The 24,678-nt window shown below is 39.8% G+C and overlaps 1 protein-coding gene across 1 annotated transcript in view; it reads left to right on the plus strand.

The window, feature by feature from the left end:
* MYBPC1 (myosin binding protein C1) overlaps window positions 1-24,678 on the plus strand; it is a 122,726-nt gene that overhangs the window by 31,671 nt on the left and 66,377 nt on the right. The window contains exon 3 of the mRNA XM_080393565.1: window positions 3,672-8,178. Within this exon, the coding sequence (XP_080249691.1) occupies window positions 8,136-8,178 (43 nt within the window). The 5' untranslated portion in view covers window positions 3,672-8,135. The remainder of the gene's footprint in view (window positions 1-3,671; window positions 8,179-24,678) is intronic.

The raw sequence follows: 24,678 nt of genomic DNA on the forward strand, positions 1-24,678 counted from the left end.
AATAGTCAGAACCCAGACTAATGTCTGTACATTGAGATGCACTGCACCGCCAACAGCATGTCTAGGAGGTGGCAGTGGAGAAGAGATGGAGCTGGGTGGCTTGTGCATGGACAGACAAAACGGTCTGGCTAACATGCAGTTCTGTGGGTGCACAGCCACTGTAAGGCTGAAAAGCCAAACTGGGCTGATCTGCTGTGTGGCCACTCAGGAAGAAGCTGCACAAGCCATGAGGCTTGGTACAATTGAGGCAGCTGCTGGGAGGAGCATGTGGAAGAGGGGAGTAGCACATTGGAGGGCTCACTTTTGGGCATCCAATGTATTGTTGTAGTTATGAGACTGAAAATGTCTCATAATCATTAATCTCTGTGAAAGATGCATCGAGTAATGCTCTCTGGAAATCTACACTGGAGCACTGACATGTGGGCTGGTTGTTGTAAAAACCATCATTGAAATCCAAGATATGAGACACCCTATCCTAAAATTCACTTCTGCATTGCCCTCTAAACCCCATTGCACAAGGGCTTAGTTCAGCTTCCTGAACATATTTGCCTAGTGCTGTTAGAGGTGCCTGCAGTTACTTAGTCATATGGAAGAGATGGATTTGACACCAGACTTACTGATGACCCACATGCTCTGCCGGGGCAAAGGGAGGCCATGATGATACCAGAGGGCACTCTCAGATAACTGTGTGTGATCGTGTTTAAGTAACTGAACTGAGCCCGATGACTACATCTGCACTGACTGCACGACTGGGAAAGATGAATTTAGATGCAGAAGCTGGCACTGCCCTCACTAAAACTTAAGCACAAGGGATCTCACCCAAAAAAAGTCAAATCAAGTGTCTGATCCGAACTTCATATGTGCAGTCCAGGGAAAAAATGAGATATATCCCACTCTGATTTCTCTTCCAGGGTTCAGAGTTCCAGAAAGCAGCATATACCTTAGATCAGGAGCCAAGGACAAACCCTGAGAGTTATATATGTGGGTCATGTTCTTTGACTTCAATACCTCATGTGGGTCTTCAAGTCCCATGACTTGTCTCTGTTTATTCCTTTACATATAAAATATTCTTTCTAGCCTACTTTCATCAGGCTGTTTTTTAAGTTTAATTAATGCAGCAAGTCCATTATGCATATACAGTAATATTATTAATATTTATTGAATATTAATAATATTAATTATTAATAACACAATGCAATAAGTTACCTGATTCTAACAGTCTTTTTGTCTTTTTTAGTGTTTAATCTTACCACTTCATGTGACTTTTTGAGTTACAGGCTATCATTAAAATTCATGCTGGATGTTGTCCAAAAACTTCAAGTAAGAATGTTTACATACAGGGTTTTCCCCAAGAAAATCTCATCACTCATTTAAAAGACATCACTGATTTCCAGCCCAGTGCTGACTCAGTGTGAGTAGAGATTACAAAGACTGGTAGAAACTGGCACTGTATTTCTGTCAAAGCCAGTAGATGTTCATAAGTGAAGGTAGGGTGGTGCCACCACATTCCTGTCATTCAGTCACATTAAGTATGTTACATAAAAGATGACATTTCTTAGCACAGAAAGGGAGTGTGCTGTTCCTTTCATTACATAATGTACATAGGAAGAAGGTAAATCTTCAGCATCCGTTGAGTTCAGGGGGAACCACAAAGCTATGAGGACTGGTCAGGCTCATAGAGCAAATGACAAAAACTGAACAACCCTTGTTTCTTAGTGAGAAGGTGAAGGCCTCCATTGAAGTGGAGATTCAGGGCTTGTTATTACAGGTTTGCTTTGTGCTCCCAGTGGATGGTGCTGCCTTTGCAGTTATGTCCCCTGCAGCCCATGTTCATTCTACTCAGTGGATCAGTGGGACCTCTCAGTTGGTCATGGAAGGTTGAAAGGAATTTGATTTTTTTTCACCCAACACAAAGGAAAAAAGGAAAAAAGGAAAAATTAAAGAAAAATCTATCTCCACTCAACAGACATTTTTGGAATTAAGAGATCAATATGCAGTACTTCACACGTATCTCAGTTATCTTCCAGAATAGGAAACGGATGTTTATAAACTGTGGACCTTGGACAGAACGAGGGTATAATTTCCCATTAAACCTAACACTATGTGTGTGTAGGTTGCAGCTAAGAGGGACAGTCCCACCCCTGCCTGTGGCTGTGTGCTCCCTTTGCCTCCTATCTAATGATCACAGAGCTGCTAGAGAATATCGCTTCAGCTAAGCCAGCAGAAATGAAGTACCTGCTGCTCCAAATGAGTAGGATTCCCTCAGACCAGTAAGCTGAACTGACTCATCCTGCATAGTCACTAGGTCCAGCACAAGAAGGAAGGGAACAAGATGTTCTGGCTGAGAGAGAAGGAAGAGGGAAGGGAGGGGAGAATGGGCCTATCCTGACAGCAGCAGTCTGCGGTGGCACTGGTTATGTGTATCAGGAAACTATACCATTAATATGTCAAATGAATTAGCCGGGTGTACGATACCGTTATAATTATACTGCAGTTATGCTAAGAATATGTGATTTAATAGACAAAAGATAATAGCAGCCCCAGAACCTGATACCTTTTATTCCATCTTTTCATATGCAGCAGTATTTTTTAGGCATTGTAAATAGTCATAACATTTTATAATAGCAACTGAGATTAAGGTTCCACTGTGAAAACAGGTATTAATGCACACTCTTTAGGCTCTCTAAGGAAACAAAGAAGGTGTAACAAAAGCTGTAGGGTAAAAAAACGGGTTATCTTCCTCACTTTACAAAGCAAGAACTCAGGTATGCCCCAGTTAAGGTAAAGCTGCTTATGAACTCCTTTGGACATCTGGAAATTGAATGTATTTCTGTTAAATACCTTCACAGAGCGATCATTATATAGTGAGGGCGAGCTTAAGTGGTGGCAATCTGAATGGGAACAGGCACTTTGGCAACATTTCCAAACTATCAGATAAAGTGATTTTTGAAGTTTTATTTTCAGCCCCTTCAAGGCTGGGAATTGGATGCTTTTCTTTGAGTGTTAATAAATTATGGCACTTGGATTTACATCATTAGTTCTGAACCATTGAAATATTTATCTACCTCTGTGAAGTATTAAAAATTTTAAGACTTCAGTATTTAAAATTCTAAAGGAGGCCAAATGAAGTTTTTTAGTATAAATCTATTTCTAAAACTTTCAGTTGGAGGCTTGTGACAATTTTAACACAGCAAACTGGTATTGTTTAAGCACTAACTACAAAGTCTGCCTCTGTCATTGCAATAATTCTAAAATTGTCTCAGAAAAGTTAATCAAGGTTAACTTGGAATAGCTTTTGCTAGCATTTCCCATAATACAGGTTGTACATCTTTGGGTATAAGACATGCCTTCAGAATTTTGACACCGGAACATGTAATTGTATCCAGTAGAGAAGTGGACTAGGAAAAATTAATTCAGAAGAATTTGTGGTAGGATAGTTATGAATTTCAGGAATTTCCGGGGCTAAATTTCTACAGGCGTGTTTTTGAAATTCTGCAGACTTCTAATAAGACAGGCCAAATGCACTGAACATCTTTTTAAATTAATCCACCAAGTTCAATGGTGAAACGCTATAATCACGTCAGAAAACACCAAAAAATGCAATTCTGAGAGAGAAGTCAAAATCAGAATCTTAGGTTTATAATGATGAACAGGTGTTTTCCTCATGCCAGGTCTCATTGGCCAATGCTGGAGACACCATACCAGCGTGATGCACCATAATCTGCTGAGGCAAATCATGTGCTCTTCATAAGCTGCTGCAGAAAATTTCACATGTTTAACGAACAGATCAAATCAGGACTCACAAAACTCTGGTTTGATATACTGCATCAGGCATTCATCGTTAGACAGATTTCGTGATGGTGGAGCATGTAAACCCCAGCATGGGTCTTGCTTACCCAGGCATAGTTGAGATGAGGAGCTGCTCACAATTTCACCTGTGGAGGTAAGAACAAAAACCTGGGCTGCAGGGTCTCCCTCCTCTCCTGACTGTGGAGTCCTCTTTCAGGTTTTCTCTTAAACAATCACTGTGAAATAAGCTCTGGCTCTCTTGAAGTCAGTGGCAAAATTCTCATCACTTTTCCTTTCTTGACAACCCTCATCCCAATTTTTTCTGACTGATCCAGCCAAGCAGTCGACAGAAAGAAGCTGCTCTCCTCCCTCCTCCTGCCATTTTTCCTGCTGCCCTGACCTAGGGACCAGCTCTTGACTTTGGTGCCGAGTGCCTCAGTGCACTGGAATTTACTGTCAGAAAGGAAACACTCCGACTGCTACAGGACACCATGGGCATGTGTTGCTTACACAGTAATGTCACCCTTTGGGTCATTGTAAGGCAGAAGGTAAAGCTGACAAGTGGTGTTTATCTGTCAACGACATCTTGTACATGCCTTGAAGTGTCTCCAAGCCGACTGCCTTGGAAAAAAAATGCAATCTAGGCTTTAAAGTTTAATCTTCCTTCGTCTTGCTACATAGAGTAAGACCCCATTTGTGGATGCTACATCTATACAGAAAGTATTTCTCATCAGTTGTCAGCCAAGGTCATGTCTCATTTACATGGCAGAAAAGTAGAGTGCATGACAGAGTAAGAAGGTCTTTCTTCCTGGCAGGTCCACAGTGCAAGGCTGTGATTAAACTGAGCTGCCCAGGTAAATCCAGGTGTCTTTCATCAACACCAATAAGTTCAGCAAAGTTGTCAGACAAAGAGGACCACCTTCACAAATTAGATGGGGACTTAAAAAGTAATAGATGTCCTGAGATTGAGCATTCTTCCATGCTGAGGTACTTGCCTATCTTGCAAAAGCAGAAGTTGTGCATTTTTCAGTTGTACATTTTTAGTCTTCCACTTGCCAGCGTGTTTTGTTATTGTTATTCATAGAAAAGAAAAAATGCTCTGCAGACTATCAGTGATATCAAAAGAAGTAAATTCACCAACATCTATAATGTCCTATTTTAAATAGAATATGTGGCAAAAGCAGAATGAGCACCAAATGAAGTCACTATGATGCCATTCTGCTGCAGACATGGAGAACAGGATTTCCAGGCCTTGTGCCTGGTGGTAGGGGACTTGAATGGGGTTGGGCACTGCCAAACCTCATTCCAGTGTTCTCCTGGAGAAGCGGGCGTATGGTTGCTCCTGACGGGAGGAAAGGCTCCATCTGCTTCTTATCCTTCATCCTTGGGCTCAGTAAATAACTATTTCCTAAAGTCTCCAAATCTCCAAATATTAAAACTGTTGGAAAATTATTTTCTGTTATGTAAGATTTCAAATCTTTGGATTCTTTACTAGTACAAAACCAAGATGCTGTTTATTTTTCAAAGAAAACACACAGACATGCCAGCATTTTGGGGGTTATTTCCAGATTTTGTTGTGTGTAGACTGGGAATCCTTTCCCATTCTCATCTAAACTGACTGTTTCTGTCCAGCATTCTTATTTCAATTGATCAGCTTTTCTCAATATCAACAAAACCTTTCAGTGGAAAAAATTTAAATAGAATCAGACTATCTCGAGTTGGAAGGGATCCATAAGCATCATCAAGTCCAACTCCCTGCTACTCACAGGACTGCCTAAAACTATTATGACTAAAACTGTCATTTGGTTAAAAGGTTTGATTAAAGATTTGTCTCTGAGGTCTTCTGGGAATGTCCTGATCCTTTGCCTTGGTGACAAGATGAAATTTTTTCTCTGGTAACAAACAGACAGTGACTTACTAGAATAGAGCCTGAAGTAAGTGAGGGAGTTCAGTCCTAGGAATAGCAGCAAATATGAAGTTATGGATGCAGATCTAGCAGCTGCAAGAGCAAATAAGGGTTTGGATGTTTGACCAAGGGAATTTATTAAAAACAGATGAGAGAGAATGATTTAATTATCTGACGCCTTGGTTAGCTGCTCTTTGGAAACTGCTCAAGGAGCTGAACAGAGTTAAAATAGGATACTCATGTTTTGGAAAGAGACTGCAGAAGATTAATTGGGGCAGGCATGGAAGGGAAAGGCTCAGAAAGCTTAGCATGTCTGGCCTCTGAGGTGGCTGAGAAGAGGGCTTACGGTGGTACACAAAAGCCACACTGCAATGAGGATAAATTTTGGTCAGAAGATGTTCCCTTTATGGAAGGGCAAAATGCAAGGTCACAAGCTAACTTACAGAAGGAGAATATCAAGCTGGGAGAAGAGATGTTTCCATCCAGAGACATGAGGCAGCCTGTGCAAACAGGGGTGATTTTAGCAATAGGATTAGTTAATGAAAGGATGGCTGGGGATGGCACAGCATCTAGTTGTACCTACTGAGGTACAGGAGGTGGGCTAGAAACAAGGTGGAGCTCAGCTCTTTCCATCTCATGGTTTCTGTGAAGGGTCTGGCTCAGTCATTTGGCAAGTGGGCTGGTGGCTGAGTTGGAAGGTGGTTTGTGGCCTTTTCACTTGCTCGGGAGTTGTGTGTTCAGCAAAGAGGAGCTAAATGCTTCCTTTTCTGGCTCAGCTCCTTCACAAGATGAGTTGCAATCAAATCAGCTGATTACCATATACAGGGAAGCAGAGCAGGACTGCAGGGAAAAAAATGCTTAAAAATCTGAACGTCACAGAATGAATAGATAAATGCATTTATTAACAAAGTTTACAGGTTGGGTGGATGGGTAATTGTAAGCATGTTTAGATATCTCTGTGATCCAAGAAGCATAAGCTTAGAATAGAAAAAAAACAACAAAAACAACCCCCCGCAAAAAGTCAGACATTTCCTTCTTTTCAGTTTTTTCCTTCTTTTTTTTAATCAGTCTTAAAGCAGTTTGGACAATTGTTAGCCAAAATCAACACCTCTCTTGTATGCAGTGATAAAACAAGCTTGGTGATACCATGCACTCTGCAAACATGGAGAAGTATAAGAAGGCAAGCTCTGAATGACATCTATCCAATGGCACCAATGTACTAATAATTGTTACAGCATAAGCAAGATGGGGTCAACATGATGACAACATTTATGCAGGAAGAAAAATAAACTGAAATGACTAAGCTGTCTTAGATTGGAGTATAGAGTATCTGTACGTGATTGAGTCATGGACTCAGTTGGGGATTAGACTGAAACAAATAAAACATGGCTTACTTTCTTGGGAAATAAACTGCTTTCTCTGTCACTGCTAGTGCTAAGGTACACTGAAATATCATGGTCTAAATCTACCCCAGTGGCATCTTCTGTAATACTATTAAAAAATACATTATAGGAAAGTTGCAACACTGGATTTTTTTATCAGATTAGAAGAGAATGTAACATGAAATGCAATTAATTATACAAGTATAATGTAAGGGTAGGAAAGAATGAAAGGATAAGACAATTTCCAGATAGTTGCTGCTCCACAGTTTCAATTTATTTCATGCAGATAGAGAGCCTTTTGCTTGCACTCTCAGCTAGCTGGCCTTTAGAAAACAGAGACCTCAAGAAACACACATCTCTCCACACACCACAAAGCAACTATAGTATTTCATGATTTTTTTCTACCCATAACCCATCTTCCTCCCTTGTTGCCTAGCAGAGGTTATGAAGACAATTTAGTTTTTCTAGCTATGTCTATACCCATAAATAAAGCAGGGCTAGAGCACAAGTTCAGATGTTGTTCCATGACTATCCATGCTAGGGGATGGTTAGTATGTTCTCTGGTAGCATTTTGGCTCCAGCCAGCTAGCACTCTCCCACCTATGCCTAAGCATAGCTCAGGCACATGCTAGCAACCATTCCCTGTGTACATTTTGGCTGCAGTCTCCTGCTTTTGGGGTAGAGAAGGAGTTTTGCTGTACAGATGAGAACCACACACTTTCACTTGGCCTCTGGGCCTGTGAGTGGTCTCAGTACTGATTTATTTAGTAGCATGAAAGTGCTCTATGAGTTAGATTATGTCTTCCTTAATATCCTTTTTCCTCCTCCTGTAAAGGAAGCTCTTTAAGGCTGCAAGGATAAGCACTGGTCTCCAATCCTTTCTCACTGTCAGATTGCAATAGAAGTCCTCTCTAACCCATCCAGTGCTAGACCGTGACCATATTTAATCCTGTTTGTATTAACAGGAATCTCCAGACACGTAGTTCTTGGCACCTCTTGGCACATGATGGGTAAAATGCAAAGACACCTGTCTTAGAAGGGGACACTAAGGAAACACCATGCTGGAATCAGCAGTTACTCTTCATCCTCCTCTTATTCCAGGTATCACAGTGCTCGGTTGCTGCATGTGAGTAGAACAAGGAACATGAAAAAATTATCTCTGCAATGTCATTAGGTCTGTTCACGCACTGATTCCCTACTGCCACCACACTCGTATACACAGAGGAACAAAATCCCCAGTTACCTATTCAGGGTAGCACTCTGTTTACTTTCCAAGGACAGGAATTATTTCAGTGATATAAGGAGGTTTACCTAGTGATATGAAACAAAGGAGGAAAATATTTTTAATATTCCTTGTTTACATCCTTGCAGGCAGGGGTCTTGCCTTTCTCTGTATTTTACAGGAACATGAATGACTCAAATAATAAAATACCACAATGAGTAAAGCAGAAAAAGCCAGAGGACAGTCTGGTCTCTTTAAAAAAATAGGAATGAAACGCCCTTGCCATGTAAGATGGAAATAAAATGGCTAAATAGCCAGAAAAAAACAGATTGTAGAAGAAACAATCATGCACTGGCCACAGGATAAACAATCGCATGACCACTGTTCCATTTCTAACCCCTATTTAAAGATATAAAATATGTTTACTATAACATTTGGGTGTATTTAGACACTGAGCAGTCTGTCTACTAGCCTGATTCTTATTGATACGTGATAATGATATAAACATGTATTTTAATAACATGAAACCCTTGATGACCACTTTATCTATTGCAGTAAACACTACAGTTTGGTCTCAAAATCCTAAAAGGGCATAAGAAAATAAATCCTAGCACCCCCTGATTGACTTCACCTGCATTTTTATTGACTACATATTCATAGTTTAAGTAGGAGTTAAGGAGGAGGGCAGCCCCATGGTTTAGTTTAGTGGCTCGGTGTGTGTGCTACAGATAGGATTTCCATTCCTTCTGTCTGGTTTCCTGGCTTGGCAAAAGCAAGGAGTGTTGCATCTCCTGGATGAGTGGAAAACACAGTATCTCATCTCTCAGCAGTGACCTCTCCGGTTAATGAAGTAGCAGTGCCGAAAGGAACACTACCAAAAGCAAAAATTAGGATGGCTACAGGAAAAGGACCCAAGAAAGTGTAGCAAATGTAAGCAGAAGGAAGATACTTCGCTGCTCCAAGCAGGAGCACAATAATCCTTTTTTCTTCATTCACATTGCAAAGTACTCCTCACTGCATCTTTGCATACTGCTTTCTCTTAAAGCAAAGAAATGAAGTTTCACTGCAGGCATACTGTCTATAATTATTTGTCCCTTTTATGTTGTGGGAAAAGGTGTAAATGTATATAGGTAGTTCCTATAAGTTCTGCAGGCAGGAAGGGGCTCTTTAATAGCATGGCAGTCACTTTTCAGCCTCTATCTGTGTGTGTATATGTGCCTGCACGTTACAGAGAGAGAGGCAGAGAGCAAGCAGTGCAGCTGAATTTAGAAAGTTATAGATGTTCTCATCAGCCCCATGCAATGCAGCAGAGATTCCTTCCAAAAGCCAAGGGAGCAGAGGCTGCAGACAACAGATGTGAGAGGGGTTCCCATAACTGTCAATTTTCAAAGTGTTTGCATTGAAAAGAGAGGAGGTGCTATTTTGATTGATATTTCAGTTGCAGTATATAAAGCAGAGGAATTCTTCTTACCCTCTGCTTGTCACACTGATCTGCATACTCTCTCAGCTGGACTTGGGGCTACTACTTACTGCATCTGAAAGGCTGAAACTCACTGGAAATAAAGAATTCTTGTAACAATGCCGGAACCCACCAAGAAAGATGGTAAGCATAACAAATACTACCTCAAGATTTCTTAATTACAGGAATTACGAGTACACACACACACAAACAGTTTTTAGACCATCTTCCGTATTTCAGCAACATATAATATCTAAGAGTGGTAGCTGTGTAACATCATTGTATCATTACAGATCACAGACCTTTTAAACTAAGAAATTACTTTCAGGTAGAGGTATAGCACAAAGCTGTTTTGCCTCCAACTGTTTTAGTCAATAAACAATGGCTTGCAGAGATACTGCAAAACTACTTGATTGGGCAAATGCTGTATTCACTTTTTAAAGACTGAGGGATTTTTTTAGTGTAATTAGTACTTTCTCTATAGCTAAGATATCTAGACTCTGGAAAACAGGGAAAAACCATTTCTTATGTGATAAAATTTAAAAAGCCAGCATTTTGATATGCTTTTCATAAAGCTTTATAAGTTATTGAATAGAAACAATGTGTTTATCAAACAGTTTTAAGATTCTGATGAAAATATATCCTATGTGTCTAAAGTATAATTGAAGAATGTAGTAAGTTTTGCTGTACAGGTCAAACTGCAACGATACAATTTGCCACATTACAGAAATTATTATTTTATGTTTCAGAATGCTAGTTAAAGGCAGTAATACTGCCCCTTCATAGCAAAGAAACTGAGTATGTGTTCTGCTAGCAAGATACAGAAATTGTCCATTGGAGACTACCCAAAGAGGCATAAAATCTTCAGAGTCCATTATTTCATAACTTTTTAATAGCTAGTATTTTTTTTTTACTATTTTTAAAATTTAAGCTACATAAGCTTCTTATATTTACATTTTTTTTGTAGCCCTTCTTTTATTTTTCTTTCAGATTTAGACATTTTGGTAAGAATTTTTGGTGATTATTGTTTAGCATTGACAATATACATAGCTTCTGCAAAGCCATAAATGTGCAAACTGTATATGCTTTGCAAGTGTTGCCAAAGAACAGGTATACAGACAAGTTGCCAAATATATTAACAAATGCAAAACTGAGTTTAATCTTAAAGATAATCTTGTGGAAAGTACAGAAGTCATTAAATAGCATTTATTTCCCATCAATTCTGAAAGATCTGATAGGCCCATGTGTGTAGTTTGAATGAGTACATTTGATTTAACACTGTTCTATCAACAGCATTTGCTTTATTTTAAAAGTATTTGAAATATTTTCTGGTTTTGTGGAAGGCAAGAGCAAAGCAACTATCAGGAGCATTAGGCAGTTTCAGCACCTTGTTGGGTTGGGGGCATATGAAAACTAAACTTTTTGCACAACTGAATCTTAAGTGTTGACAGACCAATGTGATCACTTTACTTACTAGCCCTCCTTAGTGCTCGAGGACAATGATGGATGAAGTATCCTTCTGAAAATAGCTACACCAAGTGCACGAATTAATACGAGAGCCTAATCCTCTATATCAAACCTAGAGCCAAGCCCCTTCTAGAGTGTCTTATTTGTAATTCAAATGATTTACACATGTATTAAGTGACCTTTTTACTTGATCTGCTATTTGACTGGATATTACCCAGTTTAATCAGAATGCATTCTGTGGCTGCCAAATAAACAAAAAACCCTAAAATATTTCTGTACTTTCAAAAGATATGTGCTTTGGAGAAAATCTGTCAGGATGCCCATGTTTCTAAAGGTTATTATTCTGTTTAAGCCTAGATTGTTTCAAAGATGTTTTTACAATGCAGTGATTACAAATGCAACTCCGTGGTTGTGTTACAAAATAAGTTTAGTAACTCTGAACAACATTATATTGACAGTGGAATAAATGTGGTTTTTGATGAGTCAATATTCAGGAACATAAAAAATATTGAAGCCTTGTGTCCTGATAGAGCTAGAGTTCACAAGTAGTAATGAGCTCTGGAAAAGTGATACGCACAGGTTGTACACTGGTTGTTCCTCATTGCACCCAGCTTATTTGCAGCCAGTAGACCAGGGTGATAACAGGTTTATCTTATTGTACTTAAGAGATTAGCTGCTTCCTAAAGATTTTTGATTGATCAAGAACTCACCTGAGTCAGCAGCAGTACCTGTATAGTAAGTAGAAGTACTTACATATTAGCTGCAGGAATATTCGGTACCAATGATAGTACAATACCACTGCTACTACTCACATTAATTCTACCAATAAGAATTCAGAACCTCACATGTCCTTCAAATGCCTGTTCTCAAGGTAATCTCCAAGGTGTGAAGGATCAAAGGTAATTAATCAATGAAGGTGAACCTTGGACTGATTACATTCTGGAAGGCACCACTGGAAGGCCTCTCTGAGAAACCTTTGCGGAAATTGTTGGCAGACCACAACAGAAAGCAGATTAAAAACAGAGGCTTAAGGCTGCTGCATCACATGGGCATCTAAGCATTATTCTTCTGACATGTCCAAAACAAGCAATCTACATGAATTATCCCATATCGCTTATTCTCACAGGCCCTGACAGTTAAAAATAGCATATACAAGAGCAAGCAGCTGAGAAATCAGAAACTGGCTAACACTATGTTAAGAAATGTTAAGAAAATCTCAGCTTTGCATTTTTTTGTCACTGAAGTCTCTGAAGTACATAGCTAGATTTTTCAGAGGCAGTGCTGGAGCCAGCTCCCAGGCTTTTTTTTTTCAGGCCAAATGCTCTTTGAGCTATTTCAAGATTATTAGATTACCAAAGTGAGAAATTTCCTGACTTGGTGAGAGTGTAGCCTCACAACGTGCTCTTAACAAATAGGATCACCTAACTAAACACACCACTCAGCTTAGAGAAGGTTGCTGGAGCACTTCAGCCTGATGGAATTTGTCACTGTAGAAACAGGCTTCCATGACTAATGATTTAAGGCCTTCATTGTACTCCTAAAAAGTTGAAGTCCTATGTATTACATCAGCTGTGGCTTTTTTGGAGTGTATGGTCATGATGTTGCAAGGTAGTTTTGTCTTAGCCTGTTCAAGATTTCGTATTCACAAGGTGAAGTTTACATCAATGGGTTAACCGACCCCAGTGGATGACTAGGATAGGACTGTGATACCTTTACCAGCACATTTAAATTTTAATGGTCTTTAGTTTTCCTGGTGACTAATCAAATAAACCTCCCTCATATTACTTCCTGTAATTTGTAATCACTCAGTCAGTCTTTCCTCTCTCCCCTTTCCTTTAACCAATATTCAGAATAAGAGCTGCTCATTAATTAGGTGCCTTCTTAAACTGTCACAGGCCACGGCATTTGGATATGCTCTTGTAAAAGTGCCAAGACTCTCAAGAGGAATGGTTTCAAACTATTTGTGGGCATCATCCCACAGGGACAGGTGCAAGTCAGTCCCCAGTAGGCAGCTCTGTAAATTTGCCTTATTTATTTTCCCCAACCTAGGAAATAACTCAGGGCCATGAGTTAAGCAACCATTCTGAATTTTAAGCCAAAGCATTTATCAACTGTCTGCCAACTTAATTTTCTAAGGGTTTGCAGTCTCTGCTTTAATACTGCTTGAGGCATCCACATATTGGCAAGGCATCAAAATTAAAACTCAGTGTGTCTACTTTAGACAGTGGTTTAGTAAAACTTTTTTCGGTCTGTAAACAGCATGGATGTAAAAGTTGTGAAGAAAACTGTGCATATATTGTCTGTTAGAAGGACAATCTCTACAGCATGAAGCAATTGTGAAAGGAGGTTAAACAGACATTACCAGTAGAGACTGCTTTGGAGATACAGTAACACTGTTCTCTCTGAAGAAGCCCGATTGAAACCGCCTTTACTTCTATGAGCTTTTAAACATGACCAGTTTTGTTTCATTGTATGATTCTTCTACAATTATAGTTGCTTTATATTTATAATATTTAAAACAATACCCCAGTCTGGTGTATCAAGATAATAGGCACTGTCAAACAAGTCAGCCTAGTCATATAATTCATGTAAGGAGACATGTAGAGCAGCATTCCTGTGGGAAATCAATCTCAGTACCAAGGCTGGATAAGACTCAATCAAAGTTAGATTTCTTTTCAAGGTCAGACAATTTTTCAGAGGTGAAAAATATTTAAATGGAAATCCTGTTTCAGTATATGGATTTGGCTTGTGTCAAAATTAACACTACTGATGGAAAGTTTTCCTGAAAATTCAAGAACCCAGCACATGAACATTGTATAACATTGCTTAACACTTTCCATGCAGAAGAATGGACCTGTATAATCGTTTTATTATGGCACCAAACTGGGCACTGCAGCTGCTGCTGTCCTTGCTGCATAGATACATGCTTCAGCGACGCAAAAGAAAAGCATACAGACATCGATCTTCTGCCACCATCATTGCCCCTCTGCAGGACTGACTGAAAGGCATTCCCATTATTTCTAACTACCTTCAGTCTTGGAGCCAAATCACACTCAAAGTCAGGCCTACATATATCATTTACAAGCACTGTATTGAAGTCACAGGTAAATGAGTTTTGGTGGGCGAGGGAAGGAGGAAACCCTAACCCCTTATCTTATTTTCCCTCTCAATTCTTTAGAATGTTTCTCTTCATCACCTCTAGTGAATAAATTTAAAGCCCTCACAAATGGAAAGCAAACTTACGCCTAACTGTTGTAACTAGATCCCTTATGGTGGGCCGCGCTCCTGTCCTGAGCCCTGCGGAGCTGTGTCCTCCTGCACAGATCTTGTTGCACGCTGGGAACTGAGTTGTTCTTAGACTGTCTTTGCCCTCCCATTGCTCATTTCTAAGTGTTGCTCCCACACTTCCTTCTGAGATACCATATCTGAGATACCATCTCAGATTTGTTCTTTGACCTTCCACCTCCATTGCTTAAGTTTAAGACTACTTTTCTAAGCAGATTAATTTGATTGAAAAAAAAACCCTACACTGGCAAAGAAAAATCCCCAAACTCAATTTATATTGGACTTTTTACATTTTGTTTTATTTACACCATTATTATACAGTGTAAATGGAAGGAACTACATTGATTTTATTTTCTCATATAATGCATTGATTTTATTTTAACAGTAATGTAGGAGGATAACGCAAGATTGATCTGGCTTACTGTTGTTCTTACTTGAGTTGAAAAGCTTGTCCGCCCTGTGCAAAAAGCAGTGTATTTATGCACAGGAAAAATAATTAATATTGTCACACTAAAACAAAAAACTCATTGAGTTCCAGAGGAAAGCAGAGAACAGTCTTTCAGCAGACCAGAGGGTGCTTTGTACTTTGCAAAACTGAAATTAGCAAATGCTGCCTTTGTGCCTCCCTATGCTGCACCTGTTGGGAAGATAAATAAAGGACTGCCCAGTTCTTTCCCCTCATACCTCCTAAATATATCACTTTAACAGAGCTTTAAAAAAAAACAACCGTGCTACAGTACCCTTCTGTTCCATGAAAAACTGGATGAGTTTCCTCCTATTAGTTTCAGGGATCTACCAAACAAGATGGGAAGGTCTATGGTCGCACAGCAAAAACCCATAACAGATAGATTAGGAGAGACCAGTTATCAACACATTAGTAGCTGTCACACACATCAACAGTCCTTGGAAAATATGTTGTACAACTTATTACATGTTTCCTAAGGCGACATCCCGAGGGTTCCTTGAAGTGGAAGAGGAAATCAGGTTTGAAAATAAATTACCTGGGGAAATTTCCCTTGGAATAGATCCAAATACTAGACTCGTCACTCAGGGAAAATGCAGAGATTCTATTTAGTGAAGAGGTCTTAATTTAATAATTGCTCTAGAAGGAGGGGGAAAAAAGGTCATTCTCATCCAGACACTAATGTGACTTTGCACTGAATGTAAAAATCCGTAAAATAAAGAAGGCGGCAAATGGATAGAATCATTAATTTCAGTTGTAATTAGAATTATCTCAGTCCTACTGCAAACAGCTTTGTTCCCTGAGTCTGAGGAACTCTGTAGCTGACAAACAGCCCCTTCCCTTCCCATCCAGCCCCCTCTCTCTGCTCTCAGCCGCAATGCAGTGTTACTTCTGAAGACTACAAAAAAAAGATATATAGGGATATATAGGATATAGGGAACCGATATTTGAAGCCATTTTTCCACCATTTACCGGGGGAGTTTGATGCACTTTGTTACCACTGGGAGATTTTATTGTTTTGTTTTGAAGAGTTGTTGGCATTTTAAGAGTTAGGGAAGAGAGGACTGATCTGACATGAATGCCCATGTTAGTTCATTGAAAATTTTGATAAGTTTGCAACCGTACAAAGATCCTAACGGTCTTTTAACTGTCACAGAAGATCTCTGGATTAGGAACCAGATACCTAAATGGAAGTGTGCACAAGTGAACTAGGTGTCCCCGCTCCCACTGGAGTCACAGGCAGCGGGTCATTACAGTCGGTGGAGCCCAAATTGCTGTTCAGCTGACCAGCCAGCAGTTGCCTAAACATAGGTGCCTACTGCCATATGAGACGCTCTAGGATACACTGAATACCCATTTTGGACTGGCAGATATGGCTCAGGACCTACGGCAGATCTGCAACACCCTGGAGTAGTAACTAGAAACCAGAATGGTTTCTACATTACCTGATTATCATTGATCAGCTATGTTTAAGGAAATTATTTGAGCCATAAGCAGCTATTTTATGGTGAATAAAAATCTAATTCCATTGATTATAATGGTAGCTCAGACTCCTAGCTCACACCACAGACGCACATTCATGTCTCTCCTTTTTTTCTGAGTACCTTAACAATAAGGCTGCAGAGTTACTCTGTATAATTTGTTCAATTAGTGTTTAAGGATTTTCTGCAATGGGTAGTTTTTAAGACAAGGACAGAGTTCCACTCCAGCATTATTTGCATGTGATACTCAGATGCTCTCCCTCAACAAATGAGGGAGTACATTGGGCCCAGATTCCCCTGAGCCAAGAAAAGAGCACCCTTCTGTAAATCTGCTGGGTGCACTGATAAAAATAAAAACAAAAAAAAAAAAAAAGAAAAAAGAAAAAAGAAAGAAACAAAAGGTGCTACAGCCATTTATTTTTGTTACTTGGGAGATTGAGATGGTTTTACTTCATGTTTTATAAGAAGGAGACAATATATTTTATTTCATAGCTGAGCATTTAAATCAACTAAAAATTAAATTTCTTTTTTTCATCAATGAAAGGAAACAGAAAGTAGCATTCCTGTTCCAAGCAATAGTAATTAGTCTCACTTCCTCCAACAGCTTCATGCTGTTAGACGAATGACTGGTTACATCAAGGACATTTGTAGCTATGAGTAACAAGCACTTTTTATGTTAAACAATAAAGTGTTTCTGAATATTCTACAAGGTGTTCAACAAAAGACATGTAGATTTAGAAATCCCCATAAATTCCTATTTCTGGAATTTAGTGTTCCTAATTTTTTCAGGTGTGGATTTAGCTCTTAGAGCTCAATGAACTAGCAGATGATTCAGCAAAGATGGAGATGCTTGAAGCAGAGAGTGAACAGAGACCTCTCTGAACCCTAAAAAATACAGCATTCAAAAAATGGAGTGATTTCTTTCTGACTTCCTTTTCCCGTTACCTATGTCTGTATTGCTAATGGCATCTCCACAGAGCAGTTGGTGGGACCTAGTCTAAGTGATGCAGGATGTCTTACATCCACATGGCTTAGAACTGCCTCATCTGAAGAAGACCAGTCACATCCACAGTCCTCCACTGCTTGGCCAAGTGTCTTTACGTGTATTTTCAGTTTAAAGTGGCAAAATAACCTGTTGTTTCTGCTGCGGTTAGCCATGGTGGTGTTAGATGTCATAATACCGAGATGTTGCATGCCCTGCTCCCTGGTAGTGCTAGATAGGGGTTAGTTTAGGACATTAGACCTCCTGAAGTAGTGTCAGAAGGTCGTTCAACTAAAAGTTGAATATGGCATAGTCTCAGAAAAGTTCTGAAATTCCAAAAAATTCACCATCCTAAAAATCGCTCTATGCTCTGCCTTGGAGTAAAGTTGTTTGTTTCAAAAAAGACCCTCACAAATATGGTAACTTGCAAGTCAGTCAGTGCATGTGACTTCCATGCATGCAGAGAGCTGCAGTACCAGGACATGGGAGCATGGCTGGGTGACTCATTCCACAGTTTAGAGGCCCACTATGTGCCACCTCCATGTTCCCAAAAGTGTACAGACACTGCGGCAAGAAGGGAATCCTGCTATGTATTGCAGCAATTAAGCATGTTCAAGAGTCATTGCTGTCCCTTCCCTGGAGATCAGGAAATATTTCTTACATAATTTGCTATCCCCTGGCCCTATTACTAATTGAAAATAGCATGTGACCTACTTCTTAGGGCAGTTGTTCTTATATGTGATGGCTCCAGCAAGTTATTTTGATCAGGTGATTATCACAAAAAGCTCCCTTCTAATTTAATTCTCGTTAGGATCAAATGGTGGTTTTAGTGAATATCTGAAAGTGTGGTTCAGTAGTACCACAATGCTTCTTGAGAGGGATCTGTATTAAAATACACATTCATCACGACTTCTCAGGCTCAGAATAACTTCCTAATTTTGGTCATAAATGCCAAGGGTACGTTGCAGTCATACACAGACACAGACGAAGATTCCCCTTTTATGCAGATTTATGTTTACACATCTTAGCTCTGTGTGCATAGACATAAATTGCAGAGAACTTTGCTCCACTTCTTGCTATTGAACGGACTGGATGGAACACATTAGGAAGGGGCTGAGCCAAAGCAACTCATAAATCACCTCAAACAGTTACTTTTTTCTTGAACAGAAACCAGGCTTTGCTCAGCTAGCATGAAAACCAAGTCTGAAAGCCCATTTCAGATTTTGTCTTCTCTCAAAGCCCTGAAGGTGTGGTGAAATCAAACAATGCAGATGCAGCTAAAACTGAGAGAGACTCCAAATGAAAAGCTTACTGGTTCAGTTGATGAGATAGGTGTTACTCCTTGATGCACACCTTACTCCAGTGTGCTAGTGGACTACAAAAAGCAGTAAATCAGAGCTGTTGAAAAGTTGTTGAATTCCAGCCTCTGGGTATTTTTGTGTTCATTTTCATAACTTTTTGCCATGAAACCTTTTCTGTGCAAGAGAAATGCTCGAATTATGGCCCCTAGCACCAGCTCCAACTGTTCTAGAAGGAAGAAAAACTTCCTCTCATCAGTCTGATCTGATTGTGCCTGTGTGATAGGGTCTTTCACTGTTTTCTGACCTGAAATGAAACGTTTCAAATCATTTGCACACTTGAATGTTCACAGTATTGCATTACTGTCCTTTTCAACAGCTTTATTAGTTTCCAGTACCACTAAAGCATTGTTCCTAGCAAAACTTACAAAAAACTCTTATCCCTGGTGATGTGGAGAATATCTGTGGCTACAGATATCTAGGAACAGTCACATGAGAAATGCCAGGCAGATGGAGTAATTCATTGACTAATAGCTTCTGGGTCTCATGCTGCGACATTCACATAGATAGAGATATACATACACACACTGTAGCACATTCGGTATCTTCTGTTTTTATAAGAACATAGTATCTAGGCCAAAACCCTTATTTTAGACCCAAAGAGGAGTATAATACCAATGGAGGCTGTGGCTGCCACTCCTCCACAGATGCAGACTTCAGTGAAGGCACAGAGGGTCAGATGCCTTATGACATTTTTTCCATGGCATTCCCTCCAGCCTTACTAATCTTTCATCTAAGCTTCCCTTAGCCCTATTTTTAAAGGGGAAATCTGACCTCTGTCCTCTGCCCCTTTTTCTTTGCCCTTGTTTTGCATTTCCATGTTCTGCAGTGAAGGTTTCTCTCTTACCCAACAGCTTTTTTAGCTAGAGAGAAAGTATATGCAGTGAGCTGTGACTGTTATACACAGTAGCATCTCAAATGCATTTCGCTGTCATGCTTTGTGAGAGATTTTTTATATCTATCACTTAGTGATTTGCTGATGCAAACTCCCACAGTTTGTCTGCAAACATCCTGCTGTAGTGTTTTCCCTAAAGGTAAAATTATGTGACTTTTTTAAAGTGAAGACTTATAATTCTCAGTTATCTTCATTGCTGCAGAATGAGATTGAGAGGTAGAAAATGTAACAGTATTAACACAGAGGGATGTATGTAATTTCGTATGCCTAACACCCACAAAGGGTCATACATGACTTTTGTGTACATAAATATTGCTGCACAATCCACCAAAGATTTGCCTAGTGCCATAGGTTTCTTGGACCTTAGATGTCCTGAATTTTTACCTACAGAAAAAGTCCTTTCTATGTGTGCAAAATACTCCTAAAGGTTTTTCAATACGATACTGAATTCCAGGCATCTAAGTAACAATAAATATTTATATGCAAACAAGCTTACAAAAAAACACCACCAACAACAACCTCCCAAAGTCAGTACATAGAATTCCCATTAAATCAGTAAGTTTCTGAGTTTTAGGGTAACTTCTCATTCTTTTAGTGTTTGGTATCAGCAATACTGCAGCTCTGATACAAAGCTTTCCTGCATTGCCAGTTATGTTTGGTGATTTTTAAATTCTTCTCCGGACTTAATTACAAATCATCTTTGGCTGGCATGTACTGGAACATCAGCACTCACAAACGGTAGCAGCCCCTGAATTTCATAGCCCATAAATTTGAGTTACCTGCAGTAAACTAAGAAAGTGGATGCTACTACCTCTTTTTCATCTTGAGTTATTTGCCACAAGCCTGATGACTGAAAATCAGCACTGGGTAAAAAAATTCAGGTTGACATAAGTAATGGGGTAGTGATTAGCTGCTTGAACCATCTCTAATCACCTAGGCACCTGACAGCCCTGAGTTCTTTCTTACAATTCCATTGTCTCTCAAGAGGAGGCTGAGTACTAAAGTGCGGATGACAGAAGAGTGCTCTTATCTGATGGAAGGCTGTGAAGACTCTTCCTTGAAAACATCACAGAGTATCAGATTATCTGTCACCCACTGTCAAACAGACTTGAAGCAAATGTTTTTCTTATTTGGTATTTGGACAGAGTCACGACAATGTTTAGACACAGTTGTAGTACATATTACTTTGACAAAGAGCTGATAACAAGCTGATAAATTCAACCCTGGGTAAATCCCAACATGTGGATGTTTGGTTTTGCCCAGACCCTCAAAGAAAAGCTGACATTTCAAAAACTATGGAATGGGAATACCACCAGGTTTTAATTTTAAATTGTTGAAATGTTTTAATCTGAAATTTGTTTAAAATAAAACAGATCACCACATCTCAAATGCTTCCTTGTAATTTGCTGAAACAAACTAGATTGCATGAATTCACATTCACCACAGCTTTATGCTTAATTTTCCCCTAGAAGTCAAGCTCTCTAAGTGGAATGATTTCCCACTATCTGCACATACTCACGTGCCTCTTCAGACTAACCTGAAGGCATGGAACACCAGGAGATGTAGTCCTTTGTGGAGCTCACTCCAGTTACTCAGACCATAGGGTCCCTAATGCAATTTCCATTAAAAAAACCCTGCAACTTATTTCCTCGATTCAGGGTGAAATATTTCAGAATAGCTCAGCAAAACAACAGTGAAGACATTTTTCTAAATTAGGAAAATGTTTCCTGAGCTGGTTTGGAAATTATCTGGACTATCTGAAAGGAAGTTCTTTACTGGTTAAGTACTCATCTCTTGAAATAACTGCCCTTTCAACTTTATTGCTGACTTTTATCCTATAATTAGAAGTGCAACTGCCATTGAAAAATATACCGTTAAATTTGAGGAATAAATCCCTGTTGTTCCTGAGCAGCAGTCCTGTGTTTTATGACCTGCTCTGCTTTATGATGTTTTGCAGCTTTCAGAAGTGAAGTTAGCATTGCTCAGCCTGCTGCTCTCACTGGGATCATATTGTCGTGTCTTTTGCTTTCATTTTTCTCTGAATCTTTTGAACTAAATGAAAAGACTTGCTTCCAGAGAAAAACTACTAGCAAACCTGCAAGGAAGGATAGGGAATTGAGAATAAAGTTATCTATAGCCATACTTTTTGACACAGGGTGGAAATTTGATGGGGAGTGGATTAATCGATTTCAGGAAATACATAGCAAAGATTAATTATTAGATGTGGGATATTTAAAGCAAGAATTCCACTTGGCTAGGCTAGGAGTCATTTTGAAAACTCAATTTCTCACTAGCACCTGCTGCTAAAAAATCGTATTGTTCTACAGGCAATTTAACACGTTAAAAACGTGTTGCAGCGCTTAAAGAATCTAAAGAAAGCAAAGCCAGGCCGTGCCGGTGCACCTGGCGTCGGTGCAGAGCTCGAAATGCTGAAACACAGGGTCGCCCGTTTGCAGCCCGCAGCCCAGACCCAGAGCTGCTCGGGCTGTCCCCGCTCTGCGGGAGTTGCGGTTGTTCCCCAGGCCGGGCGGCCAGGCAGCGAACCGGGGACGGGGGGCGGGCGGTGCCGCGGCCCAGCAGCGCCCCGGGCGGGCGGGAGGCGGGTGTGACAGGGGCCGGCGGGTGTGACAGGGGCCGGCGGCCTCGGGCGGAGCGCGGCAGCCCGTCCGCAGCCCGTAGCGGGGCCTTTCTAACGCACGCTACGGAAAGGCGGGGTGAATGCCCGCAGCTGAGCCCAGTGTGGCGGAGTGGTTCTGCAGAGCTCGCACCGCACCTACAGCCCTTTTTTAAGGCAGCAGCAGGCAGAAATCCGTGCTAACTGCTGGGCCTAAAGCAGGGCCGGGGGCTGCCAGGTGTGGAGCTGCAGAGGTAAGGCTCAGGTGCCAGGCCGGGTCTGTTTTATTTTTGGCTTTACAACGTAAAAGTAGCAATGCTGCTCCTGTCCTTTAGGCATAAGCGCGCATCTGGTTGGCAATATTTACACAGCCAGTTTTCTCCTTCCCCTGTTTAACTGGAGCCAGAACCATGTTTAAGTACGTCATGTGAAGCAACGTTAAAGAATGGCTCAGGCTGGGAACAGGTAGGTGAGGAATATGGAATTCCAGGTGTAGGGAATCATTTCAGGCTTGCATTAAATTGGTGGTATGTAAACAGAGATGGTGCCATGACAGTGGAGACTTTGAGTGTTTCTATCATTGAGCTACCGTTGGTAGGAAGAAACTGAATCTGTGTGGAATTTCCGCAGTTTTCACTGTGCAAGTCTTATGGGGAAAATGCCTACCAAGAATTTTTTCAGTAATGTTTGGGACTGCATACACCTCATCTTAAAACAAGTCTTGCAATGATACTTCAAAATATTTTGGTTTTTTATTTCCAAATGTGGAAATAAAACTGAACATATCAATATGTAGAATAAAAAAATAAATCAATATAGCCACAAACAGACTCGGGCCTGGAAAATTTTTCAATGGCCTTCAGGTACAGCTGTGCTGACAAAGCCTTCTCATAAAGGTAGAGTTATGTGGCAAGCTGAATTACCTTATGAGCACAAATCACTTTTGTATACACTGTAACACCTTTCATCAAAATCCTTTTGCCATGTAGATGGTATATCCAGCAAAACTTTGCCTATGAGATTTTGCAGGATACACAGCATCACAAAATTTCAGTTTGCAAGTTACAAAAAAAAAGTTTGTTTTTGTTTTTTTAAATGATGGGATAAGTTAGAAAACTGCAATTGTGAAAACCTCCATGGAAAAAATTTAGTCAAAAAATTTCAACTGAGTGCAGCACTCAAATTGTAGTCTACTGCTAGTCTGTGATCTGTGAGATACAAGCATGAGTACTCTTTCTCCAGGATGCACAAGTGCTCAGGAACTTTAGTGCAGTCATTTCTTGATATAAAGTCAGAGAAGAAAGATACAATGGAAATACAAATGGAATTTGATTATTCCATATCGGTGCCTTGCGGCCCCGAGTAGGTTAAAAATGAGTTTGAGAATGCATGGAAACTTGATAACTATACTAAAGCCACCAAATTTAGCTTTACTTATTTCAAATACTGTCAACATTTGGCAGCCATTTAGTTCCCAGTTACAGTACACATGCAACTTCAAGACTGCCAAGGAAGCCTTGCACCATCTGATGAGGGTGTTGACTGCCGATAGCTCCCTCCTACCTACCAGAAATTAAATATGTGGGGGTTTAATGCATGGATGACATAGTTCTTTACTGGGTAGTCTACTTGTACAAACTTGGGAGACTATAGATATGTGAACATACATTTTATTAAAGAAATTGCTTTTGTTCAAGGTCATGGTTACAGTGTTCTTTAAAGATTAATTCCTATAGGAAAGCAAAATTCTCATAAGAAATGAGAACAGTGTGGAAGCTTACATATGATCAGATTTGATTTACTAGCATGTGGCAGTTGGGGACATGGTTTAGTGGGACTTGATAGTGTTAGGTTTACAGTTTGACTCTATGATCTTACAGGTCTTTTCCAACCTAAATGATTCTATGATTTTAGAAAAATGTAAACTGCAAGGAAACACACTAAACAAGCAACGGTTGCTTTATGCATTTCCACAATTATGGATGGCAATGAAGACAAAATCTGGAGTCACCAATTTTACTGTAGCTCCTCAAGTAGATCTATAAACTATTTCCTGGTATCTAATTCATTCCACAGAATTCACTATTACTAGGCTTTTGTTCCAACTGTTCATTCAGTTTTGCAGTCCTTAAGTCGGGGAACATTCTGCATTTATCATATGATGGTTTGATCGGATCCTGTGGCCCATAAAATCCTTCATAATTGGAAGTATTTAGATTATTACTGAAACAGGAGCATTGTAGGTGAGATTGTACAGTTGGACTAATTATTATCTTTGGTTTTGGTTTTTTCCTACAAGCTGGAATTCATTAGGAACAGTTTTGAATTTTAATCATATGCAAAACTAAATTTTTAAGCAAATTCTTTAAGTCTAT

The sequence above is a fragment of the Falco punctatus genome (assembly GCF_963210335.1).
Source record: "Falco punctatus genome assembly, chromosome: 6".
NCBI classification, from domain to species: domain Eukaryota; kingdom Metazoa; phylum Chordata; class Aves; order Falconiformes; family Falconidae; genus Falco; species Falco punctatus.